The 19,692-nt window shown below is 36.2% G+C and overlaps 2 protein-coding genes across 2 annotated transcripts in view; both read left to right on the forward strand.

Annotated features, from left to right (window-relative positions):
- Positions 1–6,930, forward strand: part of LOC139150141 (peroxisomal ATPase PEX6-like) — a 31,725-nt gene extending 24,795 nt beyond the window's left edge. Inside the window, exons 11-18 of the mRNA XM_070722323.1 lie at positions 573–693; positions 1,319–1,403; positions 2,080–2,141; positions 2,309–2,417; positions 4,392–4,508; positions 5,055–5,132; positions 5,898–6,037; positions 6,637–6,930. Coding sequence (XP_070578424.1) covers positions 573–693; positions 1,319–1,403; positions 2,080–2,141; positions 2,309–2,417; positions 4,392–4,508; positions 5,055–5,132; positions 5,898–6,037; positions 6,637–6,779 — 855 coding nt within the window. The 3' untranslated portion in view covers positions 6,780–6,930. The remainder of the gene's footprint in view (positions 1–572; positions 694–1,318; positions 1,404–2,079; positions 2,142–2,308; positions 2,418–4,391; positions 4,509–5,054; positions 5,133–5,897; positions 6,038–6,636) is intronic.
- A 5,468-nt stretch (positions 6,931–12,398) lies between these two features.
- LOC139150146 (serine-rich adhesin for platelets-like) overlaps positions 12,399–19,692 on the forward strand; it is an 84,839-nt gene continuing 77,545 nt past the window's right edge. Inside the window, exon 1 of the mRNA XM_070722329.1 lies at positions 12,399–15,036. Within this exon, the coding sequence (XP_070578430.1) occupies positions 12,979–15,036 (2,058 nt within the window). The 5' untranslated portion in view covers positions 12,399–12,978. The remainder of the gene's footprint in view (positions 15,037–19,692) is intronic.

Below are 19,692 nucleotides of genomic sequence, written 5' to 3' on the forward strand. Positions count from 1 at the left end.
TCAGGTTAAAAAAATACACCATCTTTCCGATGTTGACCAACCTCTGATAAGTCCACGGATTAGCATAATTAGTTGTGTTGACTAATTAATTACAGCATGTGTGTATGAGAGATATACGTCCTTGTAATGGAGTGTAAAATAAATAAAGAGTCACAGAGGCTAGGTTAGGTTATACAAACCATTTATTTTATTTATTCCGATCATTCAGAGCATGAAGAAAGAAGAGAAAATGATAGAGAAAACAGTGTGAAAAACTCAGAACTTATTGGGTTGCCTGTGATGGGTGCTGTAAAATGTTTCCTCTCCTGCATGTTGCTTTGAAGTACAACAGATCAAAATATGGCCAAGACAATTATCAACTAACATGATGGAAAAGGCCCAAGATATTAACTGACCTACAAGAACACAAAACCTGCTTGTCATAGACTACAGGAGAGACCACACTTTGATTGCACAGGATTTGTCCCTATGAAACTGAATAGTGTCATGGATTCATGTATGGAGCTATATATTTGCAATTAACACCTGCACATCTTTTAATGTTAAACAAATGAATGTTGGTTTCATTCTAGGTACCCAATGTCACATGGGAGGATGTAGGTGGACTCACTGAAGTGAAAAGAGAGATAATAGACACAGTACAATTTCCCCTGGAGCATCCAGAGTTGATGTCCCTTGGAATGAGAAGATCAGGTACTGTACAGTAAATCACATTGCGACTGTCACATCATGAACAATGGCCCCACTTGTTTTGTGAACAAGTGGTACTTTGGTTCTTTTAGTTTTACCCAAATTGACCACATTTTACTAGTATCTGTCACACTTCTGAAATATGAGTGAGGAATAAATGTGGGTATGGTATGCTTGGAAGAATGCAGCTTGCAGGAACCAAATTTTAACAATAACTCATTCTTGGTCGTCTTTCATAATTTATCTGTACTATTCATATTGTTGGTACCAGTGACTTTACATTGCTTTTGTTCTTCCATTCACAGTTATCCCTTTTCCAATGTCAAAAATTCAGAGTTTAACCCTCCAGAATAAAAGAAAGAAATTCTTTGTGACCAGACAAAGTACTGATATAGTAAAGCTAACTCCTGTTTAACCTGTTTCCCCAATTCTCTATAAACAGGTCTACATTCACCATTGATAACAATGGGTTTGATCCAAACCATGGTGATGAAAGGGTTAATATTTTTCACCCTAATTTCCCTTGTGAAACTATACAATCACAATCTCCATTTTATAAAGATAAAACCATTTCTGACAGGTCAAGTGTATTTATACTTTTTCCCATTCACACTTTGCATTGATACAGGTATCTTGTTCTATGGACCTCCAGGCACTGGCAAGACATTGCTTGCCAAGGCTGTTGCCAATGAGTGTGAACTGAATTTTCTCAGGTGAGAACCTACTAGTGTAGGAACACGGTGTATATGTTCACAATTCTATAGAAAAGCTGAATTAGAAGTCAAGCAAGTATAAATAGACCAGATGTGATTTGGGGAATGTACCATGATCAACAAAAAATTTGCATGGATATGTTTTCAGTAATTGAAGAAAGAAATGTTTCATTTGAAGTTAAAAAATTGAAATCAGAAACCTGTTAAACCCTTTGAGCGCCAAAGTCAATTTATGTCACCTTTACAAAATATACCCCAGACAAATTTTTTCATATTTTTTCCAAAATTTGGTATAAAACTAGCCAATGAAATGTGATGTCCATTTGGTCCAAAATTATCAAAAAATTCCAGAAAAATTCATAAAAATTGGTAAAATTTTGCACTAAAATTTTGGTGGAAAAAATTACAGCGCTCAAAGGCTTAATCAGCACATTGGAAGTACTTGCATGCGCAGTATGATTTTCTCTCATCAAGTCACCCATATAAAGAATAAGATTTTCATAATTATTTCTCCTAGGTGATGCTGACTTCAGCCAATTTATAAGTAGACAAAGTGGTTTCCTGTTCAAATAAATAGTAACAAAAGGAAAAGGAAAATAGTCTTAAAAATAGATCATAAAATAGATAATGAAACATTACAGGTTGAAATGCTCATCAAACATTTTTTTCTGTTCAGTGTTAAGGGACCTGAACTTATCAACATGTATGTTGGACAAAGTGAGGGAAATGTGCGTGAAGGTGAGTTAATATCCAGCCTAGCATTGTTGAAAATATCATCACCCACTTGTTCTCCCAAATTTTGAACATTTTCTTGTGCTATTAAAGAAATGTTTTTTTTTTATGAAAATGGTTGAAAATGTAGTTAAAAGAATTTGCCCTTTTCAAATTAAAATTTCTGTTGGTAGTTTTTCAGAGAGCTCGAAGTGCCAGTCCCTGTGTGATCTTCTTTGATGAGTTAGACTCCTTGGCACCAAACAGAGGAAGAAGTGGGGATTCAGGAGGAGTTATGGACAGGTAACAGATCCAATTTCAAAGGAATTTATTCCTGACTTTAGTATGCTCTGAATTCAGCTCAAATGTTCACTTTTTTGTATTATCTTCACTGTGCGGGCAATTTTTTCTATCAAAATTCAATCTTTCATCGCAGTTGGCACTGTTTTTAAGAATTTGTCCCTGCATATTCAGTCAAGGAAGCACTTTCAAAGTATTTTCCAGTTTTTAGCTTGCATTTGGTATATGTATCATTTAAGGTGAATCAGTTCATTTGCATACCATTTGCATGTATGTATGTATGTATCTATGTATCTATGTACGTATGTATGTTTCTTAGCTGTCAGAAGCTTGTTCAACATGCAGGCCAAGAACATGGTCAATAGAAATATCAGTTCTAAAGTGTTACAGTTATGCTCAACGGAAAGTAGACGATGAGATTAAATGATACCTTACTCAATTACTAATTTACATCAGACACTTTATTTCTAAAACTACACTAGTACCTCACAATATTGCTTGCGAGCGGCAAGTTCTCAAAGACAAGAATAACAAATACCAGACCTAAATGATTCCTTAACATAACAGTCGCTTGCCTGCTTCTCTGCCGACATGAGTGCCTTATCTCTTTCCACTGGTTTATTGCCGTAATCTTATACCACGATACTAATTACACAGCGACAAAAAGACAACTGTAGTTCTTGCTGAAATGAACGTCATCGCCGGGGTAGACCGGCCGACATTGTTGAGACACTGCTCAGTAAGTGTCAAGTAGATTGGATTTTTCAATCTTTAAAATCATGACTTCTGCTTTTGCCAATTTTCATTTTCTTTGACACTAAAATGCCTCAAAACAGATTACCCCTAATTCTTTGTATGAAAATGCCTCGACCTAACCCCCCTAATTCTTTGTAAAACAGGTCCACACTTACGATTGATAACAATGGGTATTTTGCCAAACCATGGTGGTGAAAATGTTACAATCAACTGCCACTCTGTAATTTGTGCTAGAGTGAAGATAAGTGTGGACAAAAACATTTGGATAAAACTGACTTAATTTGGCAATGTTATCACGCATGGGGGTCTCTAGCTATGTACCATATTACCAACTTTACAATTACCTAAGCTACTGATGATTAATGTGAAATACTGTCTATGTGTCCACTGTTCTGTGTATCTCTTCTAGCAGTCAAACAGTGGTGCAACTATTCTCATGCATACTCTTCCAAGTACATTTGATTGGGATGTTTAACGTTTTGTGTTTATTATATCCGATCAAATGAGACTTTGTCTATCTGTTATTCAATGGCTCAAAATTGATGAGGGTCAATTACAGATTTGTATAATCCTCTACAAGATTTACTCGCCAAACCAGAGAAACCATATAATTATTGTCTGTCTCAAGATATCTTTGCAAGAGCTTTTCAGACAGAACGTTGAACAGAATGATGAAGATGTTTCATTATTTGCCTTTTATATATCTCTTTGAGAGGCACATATGTTACTTCAGCTTCAGCCAACTTACAGTTGTCTTTTTGTCGCTGTGTAATTAGTATCGTGGTATAAGATTACGGCAATAAACCAGTGGAAAGAGATAAGGCACTCATGTCGGCAGAGAAGCAGGCAAGCGACTGTTATGTTAAGGAATCATGTAGGTCTGGTATTTGTTATTCTTGTCTTTGAGAACTTGCCGCTCGCAAGCAATATTGTGAGGTACTAGTGTAGTTTTAGAAATAAAGTGTCTGATGTAAATTAGTAATTGAGTAAGGTATCATTTAATCTCATCGTCTACTTTCCGTTGAGCATAACTGTAAGTTTCTTGTAATATTTACGACTGGGAATACTACAGAATGATTTATGAAACTCCTCTTGCAAATAATTCAGAACAGCAAATCATCGAGTGAACTTTCCACCAGGAAACTGTAATCATTGACATGTACAATAATGAAACAATAACATGTAAGCAAAGCTATTACGTTTATTTTTTCTTTCTAACAGAGTTGTGTCACAGCTCTTGGCTGAACTAGATGGTCTTCATGAGTCATGTAATGTCGTTGTGATTGGTGCAACAAACAGACCTGATCTGTTGGATCCAGCATTGCTCAGACCTGGAAGGTAAAGTTAAAACAAGACGCACCTCCTATTCATCGAAAAGTATGTCTCTTTTCAAGTATGGAAAGACTTCGTTCATGACATCGTCAAGTTTGAAATGTTTTAGTCAGTATCAGGAAATTGTACTCACGGTATTTGTATAATGATTCCCTTTTGTATCAGTAAAGATATCAACAGACATGCATTTGTCTGTCTACTTGAATAGAATATCAGGTATCAGTGTGTTTGCGCAATGAGATGATTCATGATGACAACAGCATTGAATTATTATCAAAATCACATGTCCTTCAGTAAATTGTTTGTTGATAAGTAATTTGGTTGAGTCATAGCCATAAGATCTGAAAGATCGTGGGCGACATTATCTTTACAAAACATCTTGTCTGGGTTTTCTGTTTAAGCCATGTAATATAAGCTAATTACATTTCCTCAACTTTGTGCTGATACTTTTCACCAGTTTTAATAGTCATGTTAAAGTCAGGTAAATGGAACACGGATTTGCTGTTTGCTTCAGTTGTTGTTTTGTTTGGTTTTTTGCTTTTTATCTCTCAGATTTGATAAACTGTTGTACTTGGGAGTGAGCCAGGACAAGAAGTCACAGTTGAGGATTTTGAAAGCACTCACAAGAAAGTAAGTTACTCTGATTGCCAGTAAATGGAAAAAAAAATGATATTTTTCTACAATCTGCAATATATTTTTGCTTCATTTTAAGGTAGAACACGCCTCACAGTCAGGGACAGATATTTGGACTCTCAAATTTCTAAAATTCGTTTCTGATCTACCGGTACCACTTGTGGGGGGGGGCTCATTTTAAAGCTCTCGGAGTAAGAAAAACTTTCACCAACTTAGTTTTCCGAAAAATCGAAATTTAATTTTCCCCATAGAGTTAACACAGGGATGGCGGCCATTTTGAATTTCAAATATCGCAAAATGTTGGGCAATTTGTTTCGCTAGTTCCAAACTTTGCACGGTGACCCCCGATTTTTAATGTTGATTTGGTAAGAGAATGAAAGTTTCATTGAGGAAAGTTGGAGCAAAAGTTTAAGTCTTTCACTTTCGAGGCGCATACTACCTTAAGTGTTTTTAATGGTATTTTTATCGGCCTGTCTACATTTTATGACATGTAGTATTAGACAGTTGCCATAAAACATTATGTCTAAAAATAGGGAGTATTTTAATATCTAAATGTAGAGAAATATTTGAGTGCAAATATGCAAAGAAGTTTGAACAGACTATAATGTTTGCAATGAAACAATATTTCTTTTCAAGAGGAGATTATAGTGTTGTACATTAAATATAGCAATACAAATTTGTAAAGACTGTCTCTATAGACTTGTCTGCAGTGCCAGGACAATAAATTTCCAGCTTTAATTTTGTCTGTGTCATCTGCTTCAGGTTCCATCTTTCTGCATCGTGTAAGCTGGAAGACATAGTAGAGAAGTGTCCTATGAATCTGACTGGGGCAGATTTCTACTCACTTTGTTCAGATGCAATGCTGAATGCAATGAAGAGAAAAATCCAACAGCTACAACAAGGTCTGTAAGGATAAAGATTTAAAAAAAACACAGAGAGTATTGAATTATTTATAGGTAGATCACAACTCAAGACAGGATTTTGGACTCTCAAAGTTTTACAATGTATTTCTGGTCTGCTGCTTATGTGGTGCATGTTTGAAGATTTTGGACTGAAGTATATCTCACTTTCTTGTTTTTGTGAAAAAAATGGATATATAATTTTTCTCCATAGAGTGAACACAGCTACAGGATATATAGTGGCCATTTTGAATTTTTTTCTCTAATCCTGGTAACTTCCACAGTGACTGCTGACATTCTTGATCGTGAAGGAGAGTGGTTTAAAGTTCCTTGGGAAAAGTTTGAGCAAAAGTCTAAAATGTTATGTCTTTAGATACATGTCAGATTATGATGTAGCTGTCACCCTGTCAGATGTTGATAGTTTGCTCTCTTCTGATTTCTTACTTCATAACTGAAAACACTTGAAATTTTTGAGGACTGAGGTACCAGCTTTTTTGCCAGTACTCGTGTCAGCAATGTCGTTGACAGGATGGGTAACCATTTTATTCTGCCATTGAAAGGACAATGTAAAATTACATTGCATATTTTTGATCCACCAACAGAAGAGAACCCTGCATCACAAGCCACAGTTGAAGTTGAAGTTGAACCCAAAGACTTCCTGACCGCCGTTGAGTGTTTGACACCATCAGTATCAGAGGATGAGTTGAAGCACTATCAGTCTGTACAGCAACAGTTCCGTCAGTAGTGTGTGGTTTATGTGCATGGAACAGCCTCTGAACATACAATGGAGAGCTGGCAAGAAAAGAGGGTTCACACCTTTGGTCTTTCTTTCAAGAGAAATGGTCATCACCACTTGTCGGGAGACCTTCAACATTCCTCTTAAATGATCAGAGATAGATTGTTAGTGTGTAGATAGTTTTCTGACTGGCAATTGAAGTTAACAATGTCATCGCCAATTTTCCTCAATAATGGGGGGGGTTTAGCATTTTTTGATTCTGAAGTGTGGTCATATTGTACAGGATAATGTTATATTTGCATTGTAAAGAAACAACGGGGTGATTACCTTGTGAAACAGTTGATGTAAAATCAAGTGACCTAAAATAATTCTCCATGCTGCCCACATTGTTACACACCAATCAACGATTTTCATCTATGGACAGATATGTTTTGCAGCAATTGAAAGTTGGATAGAAAAAGCTACTTTTACGTACATTAAATTGATAGCTAGGCGTTGTTTGCAAAGAAAGTGTCACCAGTGTATTTGGGTTATAAGTACAAAAAACAGCAAGGTAACCACAACGTCTGTAATTGGTAGTATGATGTGAAGTGGAGCGGTACCCATGGTTCATGAAGAACTAAACTATATACATGTTGTCGCTTATTCGTGATTGGTAGAATTCATTTATGATTACAGTGACGTACTGTCATGATTGAATTATGATCTAACAGCTGTAAATGCTGTGCAAATATGTGAAATATAAATTAATCACAGTGACTGGATTATCTGGCCAATTGACAATAGAAGTTGATCCTGTAATATTCCCTACACCTTTATTGCCATTATGTCTGTGAAGAAACAATGGATAGTTGTATTGGAGACCATCCCTTATGAGTGACAATCAGGGTCTTTAAACCAACCAGTAATTGCAATATATCTTTGGTTTTTAATGCAACTTCAGCACTAATAATTCAAACCACCAAAACAATGAAATTGCTGTTAGATGCCTTCATACTCGTAACAAACTGTCTTTGCACAGGACTGAGAAATGCTTTCAATTATATCAGTATTGTGATCAAGACTGTCAGGATAAATTTGATTTCGCAAACTCAAAATTGTGTCAAAGGTATTCAAGCATTAATACATTCACAACTCTGGACTTATTGGTGATAGGTGAAATAGCATCAATTTGTCAATGATGTTAATAATTTCTCAGTGTATTTTCTTTGGAGAGCAAAGAAAGAACAAACAGAGAAAGGGCAGTGTGGTATGATCATCAGATATTTTTCTAATCCTAATGTAAAATATTTCAATAAATGTGTTAGTCTAATGATATTAACAATCAAGTTCTAGAACTCTCATTTAGTTTTTATATCACAAGTCTTTGTGTACAGAGCAACAAAAAGTAATTTAGACAGGAACTTCTAAGTTGCAATGTAGCTATAGTGCTCTGTGCTAAATATGGTGCTTCATGACCCAACAGTGACTTGAAATAACCATCATGGTATTTGAAATTTTGAAGTGAATCAGTCATAAAAAAGTATATATACTTGTGCTATAATGGTTCCTAATGGATTGACTCTGTACTGTGATAAGTTTTCCTTGTAAGGAAGATCTTTTGAGCAAGTTTGTTCAACAGTGTATATGCAGTACAAAGACCATTGTAATTTCACAACCATGCCACTCCCATGATGAACATTGTGGTGTAATTATGGTGCAAATCTTTTATAAGAAACATTTTCTAAGCTGAAACTTTCTTCAAACAGATTTTCATATCTTTAGAGAGCATTACTTCACCTTGATATAACATTTCATGATATTACATCTCTGATTCCATTGTAGCGATTTCAGATGAGCTGATCAACATAAATATAGATATTGTTACACTTAGGGGTCGTCAATCATAAAAGCTGATGCACTAGAAACATATTTCTTAGTTTTTGGTGTCAACCCCTGCCCTACAATACCAAAATCTGTAATCGAAATTTGATTCAGGAAAACTGCATTTTGTATGATATATGGAGAATATCAACTTGTCTTTGAAGGACACGTGCAAAATCTACACATGAATCTATATAAACTTTACTTTTTCTACTTTTTTTACTACACTTTTTCAATGTTCCAAGTAGTCTATATTCTTCTATCAGACTTCACATTATGATTTTTTGGTTGTTAAGATAGTTGTAATCTGTGTCCCATTTTTTTCTCCATGAACTTGCAGTTAGTTAGTTAGTTAGTTAATCACATATAGTTGAGTCCACATGATGAAAACTGCCCACTAATCAGTGTGCCATGTCTCTGTTCTTGTTCCTTCTCATTTGTTGTGGTTTCTCAGTCTGCTTTGAAGTTTTTAATCTTATTTTTTGTTACAGCACAATCACTATGTTGCACTTTAGATGCAAGCAAAACAAATAAGGGTCTTATCTCCTCCTCCCTATTATAACTAGGAATAATATAATAATATATAATAATTATAGGAATAACATTTCTTAGTAGTATGTCAGCTTTTATGATCAATGGCCCCTTACAGGGAATATTTTTTAAGTTTATAAACTTACAGCTCAATACATGTACTTATGTAATCATACCTTGAAAATATTGTCTCCCATTGAATTTAAAGTCCTCTAAATCAAATGTGCTTCTCTTTGCTCCTTTAATGACTCTACTGTAGTATCAGAAAATGTGAGTATCACTTTATGGTTTTGTTTTATATGTAAATCTTCTGTGCCATTTTTTTATTTTTATAAAATTTTTATCACCTTTAAAAAAACTTATACTTTCAAAACAGCTTCCTTCCAAGACAAAGAAATTTTATACTATCTAGTTCTTTTCATTGATTTGGAAAGTTAACCATACAAGTTGGTCCTGGTTTCTTGATACATGCTTTTTTTTTGGAGATGATGTAGAGCAAATGTTATTTGTTTCATCATAGTTTGCTAAGCAATGCAGTGGATGTAATTTAAGCTGTTCGCCCCAGTCTCCTGTGGACAGGTCCATAATCACTGTCCATAACAATTAGTGTGGGCTAAACCATGGTGGTGAAAGGGTTCAGCACAATAGTCAATTCTCAGGTGTCTGTAGTAAAATACATATCAGTTCTTTGATCCCTGGTAAAGCAGTCTTACATCACTTTACTATAACTGGATGTAACATCCACAGTTGAGGTGATACATGTAGTTGCATAGTTTAAGGATAAAGAGAGCTTGTTATTCTTGTACTTTTGAAGTATGCATCATCAGAGTTATGATCCCCCATGAAGTAGTGTTATATCACTTTCACTAGATGTGGCATACACCAGTGGAGGCAGGCTGAAATCTATATATATATATATATATATATATATATATATATATATATATATATATATATATATATATATATATATATATATATATATATATATATATATATATATATATATGAATGACAAGCAAGGATAAAACTGGTAGACATCCTTATTTATAACAGACCCATTTATTACTTATTCATGGCGATTGCTGAACAGGCAATCAAACCCCAACATCGAGGTTGAAATTGATGACTCATCCTGTTTACCCCCTTGAAGCATACCAGTAACCTGAAAACGATTCACGGTTCCATGCTTGATGAGGCTCCAGGGTTGACACTTGCATCTGTAGACAGCACTTCTCACACCTTGCTCTGACCACAGACCATGCTCTGACCTTGTATTTACTGTAAATTTCTTCTGCCATGAGTTTACTTTGATATTTTTATGCTAGTGTTCAGGTTTTTAAGTGCAATTTTCAATTTGTCTGCTCGAATGCATATAGAAGCTAATCTTTGTATTGAAGGTTTGTGTGCCTTGGACTAATTCTACTAAATTAATAAATGACACAAGTAAATGTTAAATGCAATTTACAGAAAGCAATAAACACATTATTAATAAAAGAAGAAAGTTTATGTAGTTACTGATGAGTCATGTGTTGTTAGTGGGCTAATCAAGCCATGCTTCAGATATTACACACATGATTCCGAACAGTTGATGTGAAAAATGCTGCAAGTTCAACATTCTTGTCTTTGTTGACGAGTATTTCAATTTCAAATGTGGTATAAGGTAGTACATGTAACAAGCTGTACAGAATATTTTTCCAAGTCATGAAAGTTACAGCTGTACGCTCAAATCATTTGATAAATGCAGAACTATCCACTATTATTAAATAAACAATTTTCTTTCATTCTACAATCTCACTGATAAAGCAATGCTGCATGCCAAAACTCCCCTTACCAAAATAAACACTGACAGATTCAGCCACAGTTCAGAAGACAATGGAAAAAAGTGTTCTGTCTTATTCATTCACCTTCAACAATTGTTTACTCTCTGACTGGCAATAGAGACCCATTTGATGTCATCAAAATTTATAACACATGTGTTTGAAAGTAAATTTTTGACCTTGAGTGATGTCAGTATATTTTGGAACAAAGTACATAAAGCAAATTTCAAGACATTGGGTTTACATCTTCTTTGTCTCAAAATCTAATTATTTCCAAAGGAAAACATCTGGATGAACATTATGTGGTCTGACAGTTTCAATGAAAACTAATACAAAAACCAAAGTTTAGGACTACGTGGCTGCAAATGATTGGCTGTGGGGAAAATGTATCTTATCAATGGAAAGGAAAGGTAAAACTTATCAGTAAATGCGTCATTGGACTATTTTCTGTCGACAAATACATTTTACCAATAACATTTAGGTGAGAAAAACTTTTCAAGTTTGCTTAAATCAAGATCAGCCAGTTTGTTACTTGAGGTCAACAGGTCAAAGCCAGGTAAGCAATTTAATTATCTGTATATACCTTGAAACTGCTTGGCTTCTTTTAATAAATTTGTTACCTACAGAGCCAAACAGATTACAAATTGAAAGCAGCTCAGTGGGATGTAACACCACTATTTTGTGGTTCAAGATGACCCCATTGCCTTTGTCATTTTCGATATGTTCCTTGGACCTGGTAAATTTCATAGTTACCTTAAATGATAATGATTATTGGACCTGATTTGATGTCTATTGCAGTACATGAAAGGTTTGTGATCTTTACACCCAGAATGACAAGTGGGTTGCCATGTTTATACCCACAATGACAAGTGGGTTGCCATGTTTATACCCACAATGACAAGTGGGTTGCCATGTTTATACCTCAAGTGCCTAATCTATGGGCGCATACCTTGGCACATACAGTCCAAAAATACCTACAGTCATGGTTCATAAAGGAGAATGCCTTGTTGAGACAGACTTTCATGGTCACTTGTTGATGACCCTTGCTGTTTGTAAGAATTTGTAAGGAAAAAACATTACTATTGTCTTCAGTATATGAAGTTTTTAATCTTTTCCCTATAAAAATGTATATCCAATAAAATTTCAGCTTTTAATTTTTGTTTTAAATGATTTACTATATTTTCTAACAGTTATCGGTTTAAAATTTGCGGAAAAGTGAAAGTAAAGCAAATAGGTGAATGAATAGAAACAATATTCCTATCTTTACTTACCGGTAGGTGTTTTAATTTTTCAATTTTTGCAATTCAACCCAACTTCTTTCCGCTGAATTTCTGGAGTTGCCTAAGTTCAGCGCCCTCAGTCGTTTGCAGAGCCATTTGTTGAGATCTCCTGCTGGTAATTTGCATAACAATAAAGTGATCACACTTGGTACAAGTCGTCGCATCGGTACGAATCGCCGTCTTCGACGAGAAGAACAAACTTGACCAAGACATATCATTTTCATTCATAGAAAGTGGGTTAATGCGCTGCACACAAGAAAGATATCCCCCACAAACTGTTAGTAACGATGGGAGTAAGTGAATCGCTGCGTTTCCTGTCATAGGTCTTGCGAAAGCGGAAAGGTGTTGCCCAAGTCACGAATGCGAGCGTATACAACGGAACTGGTGCTGTGCAAGTGGAGTGTTTCTGTGTAGTACTCAGAGCGACAATGCGGAAGGAATCCTCTGCGAACGTGACCTTCTCTTCGCACACAATAACCGAAATGTTTTGTTATTCTTAGATCATCACGTTTTGTTCATGGTACCATTGGAAACTAGGTGGTGATAATTTTTTGCTATTTTTAGAATTGTTTTGTTTGTTTCCCATTGCCCACATTCACGACTCAACTCTGATGGTTGGCTTGAGTACACAAGAAAGTGCCGTGTAATAACTTCATTGCAACATACTGCAGTGAAGGGACATGAATCATAGCTTTACCTCTACTTGAAGCGTCAATGGTTCGTCGTTTTAAGATACAAACCGTTCAGACTCGCGATTCCACAAACACAGGGCTGAGTAGCACAAGCAGCACCATGGATGTACGACCGACGGCCACCTTTAGCTCAGGAAGGCGTTCCCCGATCCCGCCCCGTCGCGCGCGCGAATATCATTCGACTTCTCCAAGTAGGAATCAGCTTTCACCAGAAGACAGCAAAATAAACCAAGAGAGACCTAACAAGTACAGAAGTTCGTCACCGGTAAGTATTATTACCCCGGGGAGTGTCCAACAAAAGAAGGAAGCACTCGAATCGGCCTACTATCGTTCGTCAACAAGTCCACGTAGTAGGTCACCAATCCGTATCCCGTCTTCGCCGAAATCAGATTCCCCACGATCCTATGGCTCAAGTCCAAGAACATCGCCGAGCTTCTACGACTACGGCGTGCAGCAGGCGACAGCGAGGACCTTCAGGTCTAGCAGAGAGTCATCACCTGTTGGGCGTGTGTATTCAACAAGTCCGCGCAATGCTACCAGTGAGGCGACTATGCTCGGTAACACAACTCCGTACGACAGTTCTGCAATCGGTGATGCCGGTAGGCCAAAAAGCCCACGTTCTCTTCGACTTAATTTGGATTCCTATAATGCCATGAACTCTATGTACGGAGCCGAGTCGGCTTCAAAATTCACGCAACTGAAGGTTTCCCCAACGAACAGCCTGAGTAGTGGATATGAGAGTGGAAAATTTTCGGGAACACCTGTTAACCTCAGCCCTATGTGTTCATCACCGGTCCATCACGAATTTCCAGATATGGAAAAAGATGAACACAATGAGGAATGTGCCATTTCTGAGAGACACGCGAAAAAGAGTATCGACGAGAGTGGAAGTCAAAGTACTTTCCTGACAGTGGACTACAAGCCGAGATATGATCGTCCCACCGGAAACTTATCACCAAGGACAGTTCGCTCCAGTTTGTGCACTGAGCGAACATCTGAGAAAAGAGAGCATTTTGGAAACAGTGGACATTGGTCAGTGAATCAGAAATACGGGAACAGAGGAGGAGAATCAAATGTGCTTGGGGAATCTTCCAATGCAAGTAATACAGTAGAAGTAAAATCGAAGGTGACACAAGTATCAATGAATACAGCTTGTCAGCAACTAGACAGTGAGAGACAGTTGACAGACACTGAAACCCATGCAGAGATGGAAAATAAAGTTGATGAATTTTCAGAAAGACCATTTGAAGGTCAAAGTAGCTCTTTAAGAGATGTTAAACAGGAGCAACTTGCCTCAGATGGGAGAACGCAAAATTGTGTGGATACATCACAACCAAAAGTAAAATTCTGCATCGGTGATGATGATGCAGATGAGACAACTGTGCGTCGGGCAGAATCAGCTGAAAAACCTGAAGAGGAAAAATTGCATGTAAAAAGGTCAAGTCAGTGTAAAATTCTTTTGCGGTCTCACCATGTATGCATGGATAGTCTAGACTCTGACATATCCTTTGACAGATCAATATCTTTACAGTCGTCGGTGTCATCAGCATCCTTTGATGACACTTCTGCTGGCAACAGAGAAGTTACAACTCAGAATGATAGCATTGATAAATCTACTGCATCAGCAGCAGCAGACTCTGTAAGTAGAAATAGCGTCCAAGAAGAAGGTACCGGTAAACAACAGAAAGCACCCAAGCTTCAGAAAGCTGATACCTTGACTGTACCACAGCAGAGCAATGGTTCCTTTGAGCGCAAGCCAATTCCAAAACTGGGACAGTTGTCAAATCCCTCATCTGGTAGCTCAAGCCAGGAAAAGCCAATCACACCTTCTGTTATAATAAGTGTTCACGGAAATGATGATGAGAACCAAGAAGTTGAAAACAAATATACGAGTATTAGGGAGAACAGAAACAGTACCTCAATGCTTGGACCAAGGGTAGACTGGCATGACATCCCTAGGACTTGCTTCCTGAGTCGCAAACTCTCAAGTGCCAGCACCATTTCAACTCTCAGTCGGGATGACTCGGAAGATTACATCAGTAGTGATGACGTTGTTACTCCAGAAGCTGATCCCGGTATGGTAAGTACCTAAATCTGAATGGCAAACCCACATTTACTCTCTGTGCCAGTAAGAGCTGGTGGACATGTAGACCAGGGTTTCCCATCATGCATTTTTTTTTTCTCATGTTGAAATTTCCAGAGATTTTGAAATTGCATGCTTTAAGAATTCTGAGCCCACTCTGATGATAGCAATATGTTTCCCCCATAAAGGCATATTACAAGCCCCAAACAGAAGGATGCCCACTAGGATATTGTCAAAGTGACATTTCTACAGGTTGGGCCCAGTAAGCTACAGCTTTACTGTGAAATTGGCTCAAACTTCAGAAGGCATACATGTATGTGTTTTTGAGGACCTTTTACAAACACACACGTACACAAGATCAGCCATTGATGATTCAAATGATATCCAATTGGTGAGTCTTCTTTATGTGACAGCCATAAGCATTTCATAGAGAAGTTAGTAAATGGTTTCATATTTAAAAAAAAAAATCTGATTCAGGAATTGTGAAGAAAATCAAGAAAAGGCAAAAAAGAATATACCTACAATCTTATCAAATCATACATACATATACTATACCAATAGCCAATGAGAAGGTGATGCAACAGTAATTTCACCATGCATACTTAGCCCGATGATCCCAGTTGTTGAGAAGTAATATAACCTGTAGTGAGCTTTTCCAGCTAAGGAAATATGCAGGCTTATATATGTGTCATTGGACACAGTTTTATAAGCCTTGATGGTAAATCGAACGTAATTATATTTAATGGATGTGTATTACCCACTTCATAACGCTAATGGATCACCACTGGCTCTGTTCATACACTTCCGTCACAGCAAATAAGATGAAAAATACTGTATTTAAACCAACAACATGATAATCAGAAATCTATATGTAAAATCAGAATTTCATTAGGGGGTTTGAGAAAAGGATTTGTAATTCTCATTTGTTTTGACACCCCTTTCACAAGAGGTTTAGGCAGGATTTTGCTGGTTTCCCCCGCCAGTGATTGTGGTTTGGTTATTTTGCAATTGTGATCACTTCAGCCGTTTCATTCTCTGTGTTTTCACAAAGCTAAAGAAAGGTAAAGAGATGATCATTACATGCATAAATCAGACCATCTTATGTTTTGCAAATTGTTTTTGCCAGCACTTACATGCATACATGATTCCAGTTGTGAATCATATTTTCCACATTTACACAGTATATGAAAAAAACAAAATGCATACATACCCCGGTAGAGTTGATCAATATCATTCTTAATTGATGTAGCAATAAACCACACTCAGCGACGGTGTACCATGAGATTTTGACCAGTTTGCGACATATGTGCACAAGCGATAGTGAGTACATACATGGAGTGAATTGTCAAAATCGAGCAGTCTACCCGTTGCTGAGGTGATTTATTTTATTATATCATAATATTAAATTGGTATTTTATTATATCATAATATTAAATTGAAATGCTGGCCTGAAACATCAACGTCGTGGATTCAACAAAGACATCATCATCAATGAAACAAAATTATCTGACTTTATCTGATCAGGGAAAACAGATAAATAATAAAACAAAATTTGGCTTAAATTTGTTTTTTGGCTGTTGTTAGACCTGCTGTGTCTGTCAGAAAAAAATTAACATCATATGTTCATTTTAAAACATGACAAGTATACAACATGGTTGATTGGTACAACCATAAAGAATTGACAGCATTTAGATTTTGTTACTTTATAATATCCTCGTAAGTATGTTTCAAAGATATGTTGACAAGTTGGAAAAATAATCTTAAAAGCAGCAAGATTTGATTTGGAAAGCAATGTAATCTGTCCTTCATTAGGACCCTGCTTAGAATGAGTGGAAGACGCAAGGGTGTAAACTTATATTTGGTGTGAATGATAATGTACGAGTATGTATTTTGCATACAGAGAAATATGAAGATATTTAAACACCTATAGATCACGGGAAGGTCATGCAGTCAAGCTCATGTCACCGTTACATTTAACAATAAATTGATAGTTTCCAGGTTTTCCCTAATTATGAAAACAATTAGTCCAAACATTTTTCATCTACAAACTGAGTGGAGGTGCAACCTTTAAAACCTGCCAGACTAACACATGAACATAACAAACAGCAGAAATTGGTTTGTTTCTGGTCAGGGCGCGCATCACTTCAAAGTGTGCGCGTCAACTCTTTTTTTTCCTGTTTTTCATTTGCCCTATGGAAAAAAGGGGAAAATGTATCAAATTCCAGACAAAATGAAAAAAAAAATTGAAAAAAAAAAATCGCGTCACCGCATCATTTTTGCCACATGTCAATGACCAGAAACAAACCTATTATTTTTCTTGACATAACAAACAGCAGTTTTTGGATTGGGTAATGTACTGTTATATCTGCCAGGCTTAGTCTTCACATTGCGTTTGCCATTTTGAATAGAACCAAAGGTGTGAGGTAACATGATATAGAGTGAACATAACATTACTGTCACTGAAGAAATATTAATCTATTCCCAAACATGGTGGTAGACAAATTAGAATTACAGCTGACTTCTGTGCTGTCTGTTATTGATACAGTGATGTGTTCAGTTACTTTGTAAGTGTCTACGGTATCTTGTATTCAAACATGTTTACAATGGAGATGTATGTCAAGACACTGTTTCCTACTAGACAGGTACCTTGAAATGTGAATGGTCATTGCGTAATGATTTCAAAGTTCTTCAGAGGTGGTAAATTAACGGTACTTGTGTTCACACATATCACAGTCCTGGCACAATGGTTGAGATGATAAGACATGAATACTTTTTCTTTTATAATGTTCTAAAGGGGAAATAGCTGAAACTTTTTATAACATTTTCATTATATTGTCTAAGAAAGCACAATTTTCATTTTGTCTCCCCAAATAATGTGTAATGTGGGAATACATAGCATAATCCATGCCATTACAAGACTGTGGCATCATGTACAATATGTGACATCATGTTGACAAGTTGCATTTCATTTTCCTCTAAACTTTAATTTCCACCGATAATCTTGAATATTACACAGGAGTTTGTGTTGACAATTTGAAAACTCAGCATTTTAACATGATTCATGGAGCCAAAGAAGAAATGGAAATGATACCTTACAAACAGAATAAAACTGAGAAAAACTTGTCAAAAGTTCTTTGATCTAAAATTGTCTGTAAATCTATTGCGTGCAATTCACCAGCAATTATTTGTAGCAGAGTATGAGTCTATGTAAAGCAACATATATGCTCAAGTGTGTTTAATATTGTTGTGTCATAGAATATTTGGGGCACGTACAATTACTATTAAATTGATAGGGTTGTTGTTGGGCAAGTACATGTATCGTGTAGCATCAATAATTCAAGCACAATCTAGATATGGTATACAGCTACTGGGACTTCAACAAGTATTTAATTTAGCCTTGTTGGATAGGTAAATGTATACACCCTTCATGATCAGAGTTCACTGCTCATGAGCCACAGGCTTGCAAAATGAGATTCACAATCTGTTAGTACTTTCTTTTCATTCAGAGGTTATGGCAGGAGACTATATTATACTGACCTGCTCAAAGATTTTTCATCAGGTGAAAGAAACCTGTATCTTAAACTGTGATAAGTTGAATATTAAAATAGGGATTGCATGGCTATGAGGTCATGTGTTGGTTCACATACAGACGTTTCTCTGCATAAGCTGTACAGGGAAATACATATATATAAATAACACAGAAGTTAGACTTTGAGGTATGCCAACTATATCAAGATTGACATCATTTTGAAACCATTGAAACTATGCTTGCTGTATGCAAATAGCAACTGAGTGCACTGTATTTTCCACAGAGCTTATTATAATACCATCTCAATCTATGTATATGCAAACTCCGGATGCCATTACATGTAAATTAAACAGTTTACATCAGAGGCATGATATTCATTTGCATGTTTATTTGACTTCAATAACTTTTTTTTTTCAAAAAAAATAACACATTTTAATTTACAATGTATGATATGAAATATTTAACACAGTAATAACAGAACACATCAGGTGAAACCAAGTAATATTTTTGCTTGAGCTTTCTGTAAAAGCGTACCGTTAAATGACCATTGTGGATGGAATGGAGTATTTTAAATTGCTAGTATTGTACATATTTATGTATTGCCCATTTTCAATAAAAATAATTAAATTTACTAATTTACCCATTTCCATTTTTATTTCAATTCCTCCTACAATGATTTTGAAATTCAGGGACAGTTTGAAACTCAGCATTGTTTCTAAGTATTTCCATATACTCCTAGAAACTATACAGTCCCAATGACAATGTTGTTGGTTGGCTATATTCAAAATATTAAACTGCTTTGCTGTTCCTGTGTAGTACATTTAGGTAGCACAGTATGTTATGTACATTGAACTTTGAATCCATAAAGTTCAGACTGATTGTCCATACAGTCCAGGCCACCGGTGTCTATATATAGTGCGTCTGGATTACGGTGAACCAAAGCTGGTAACTGTAATCTGTATACCGCTTCGTGTAAGTAGTCTTTTGAGACTGTACGCATGGTGCCCACCTACTCAGCCAATTAGGCAATTCCTGGTGCATGACAGTCACCTTCCACAGACTTGAAACTCAGTCCTTGATGACTCCAGTTACATAACTGCACATTCTGATTGTTCCTCATGTCG

The sequence above is a fragment of the Ptychodera flava genome, chromosome 14, assembly GCF_041260155.1.
Source record: "Ptychodera flava strain L36383 chromosome 14, AS_Pfla_20210202, whole genome shotgun sequence".
NCBI classification, from domain to species: domain Eukaryota; kingdom Metazoa; phylum Hemichordata; class Enteropneusta; family Ptychoderidae; genus Ptychodera; species Ptychodera flava.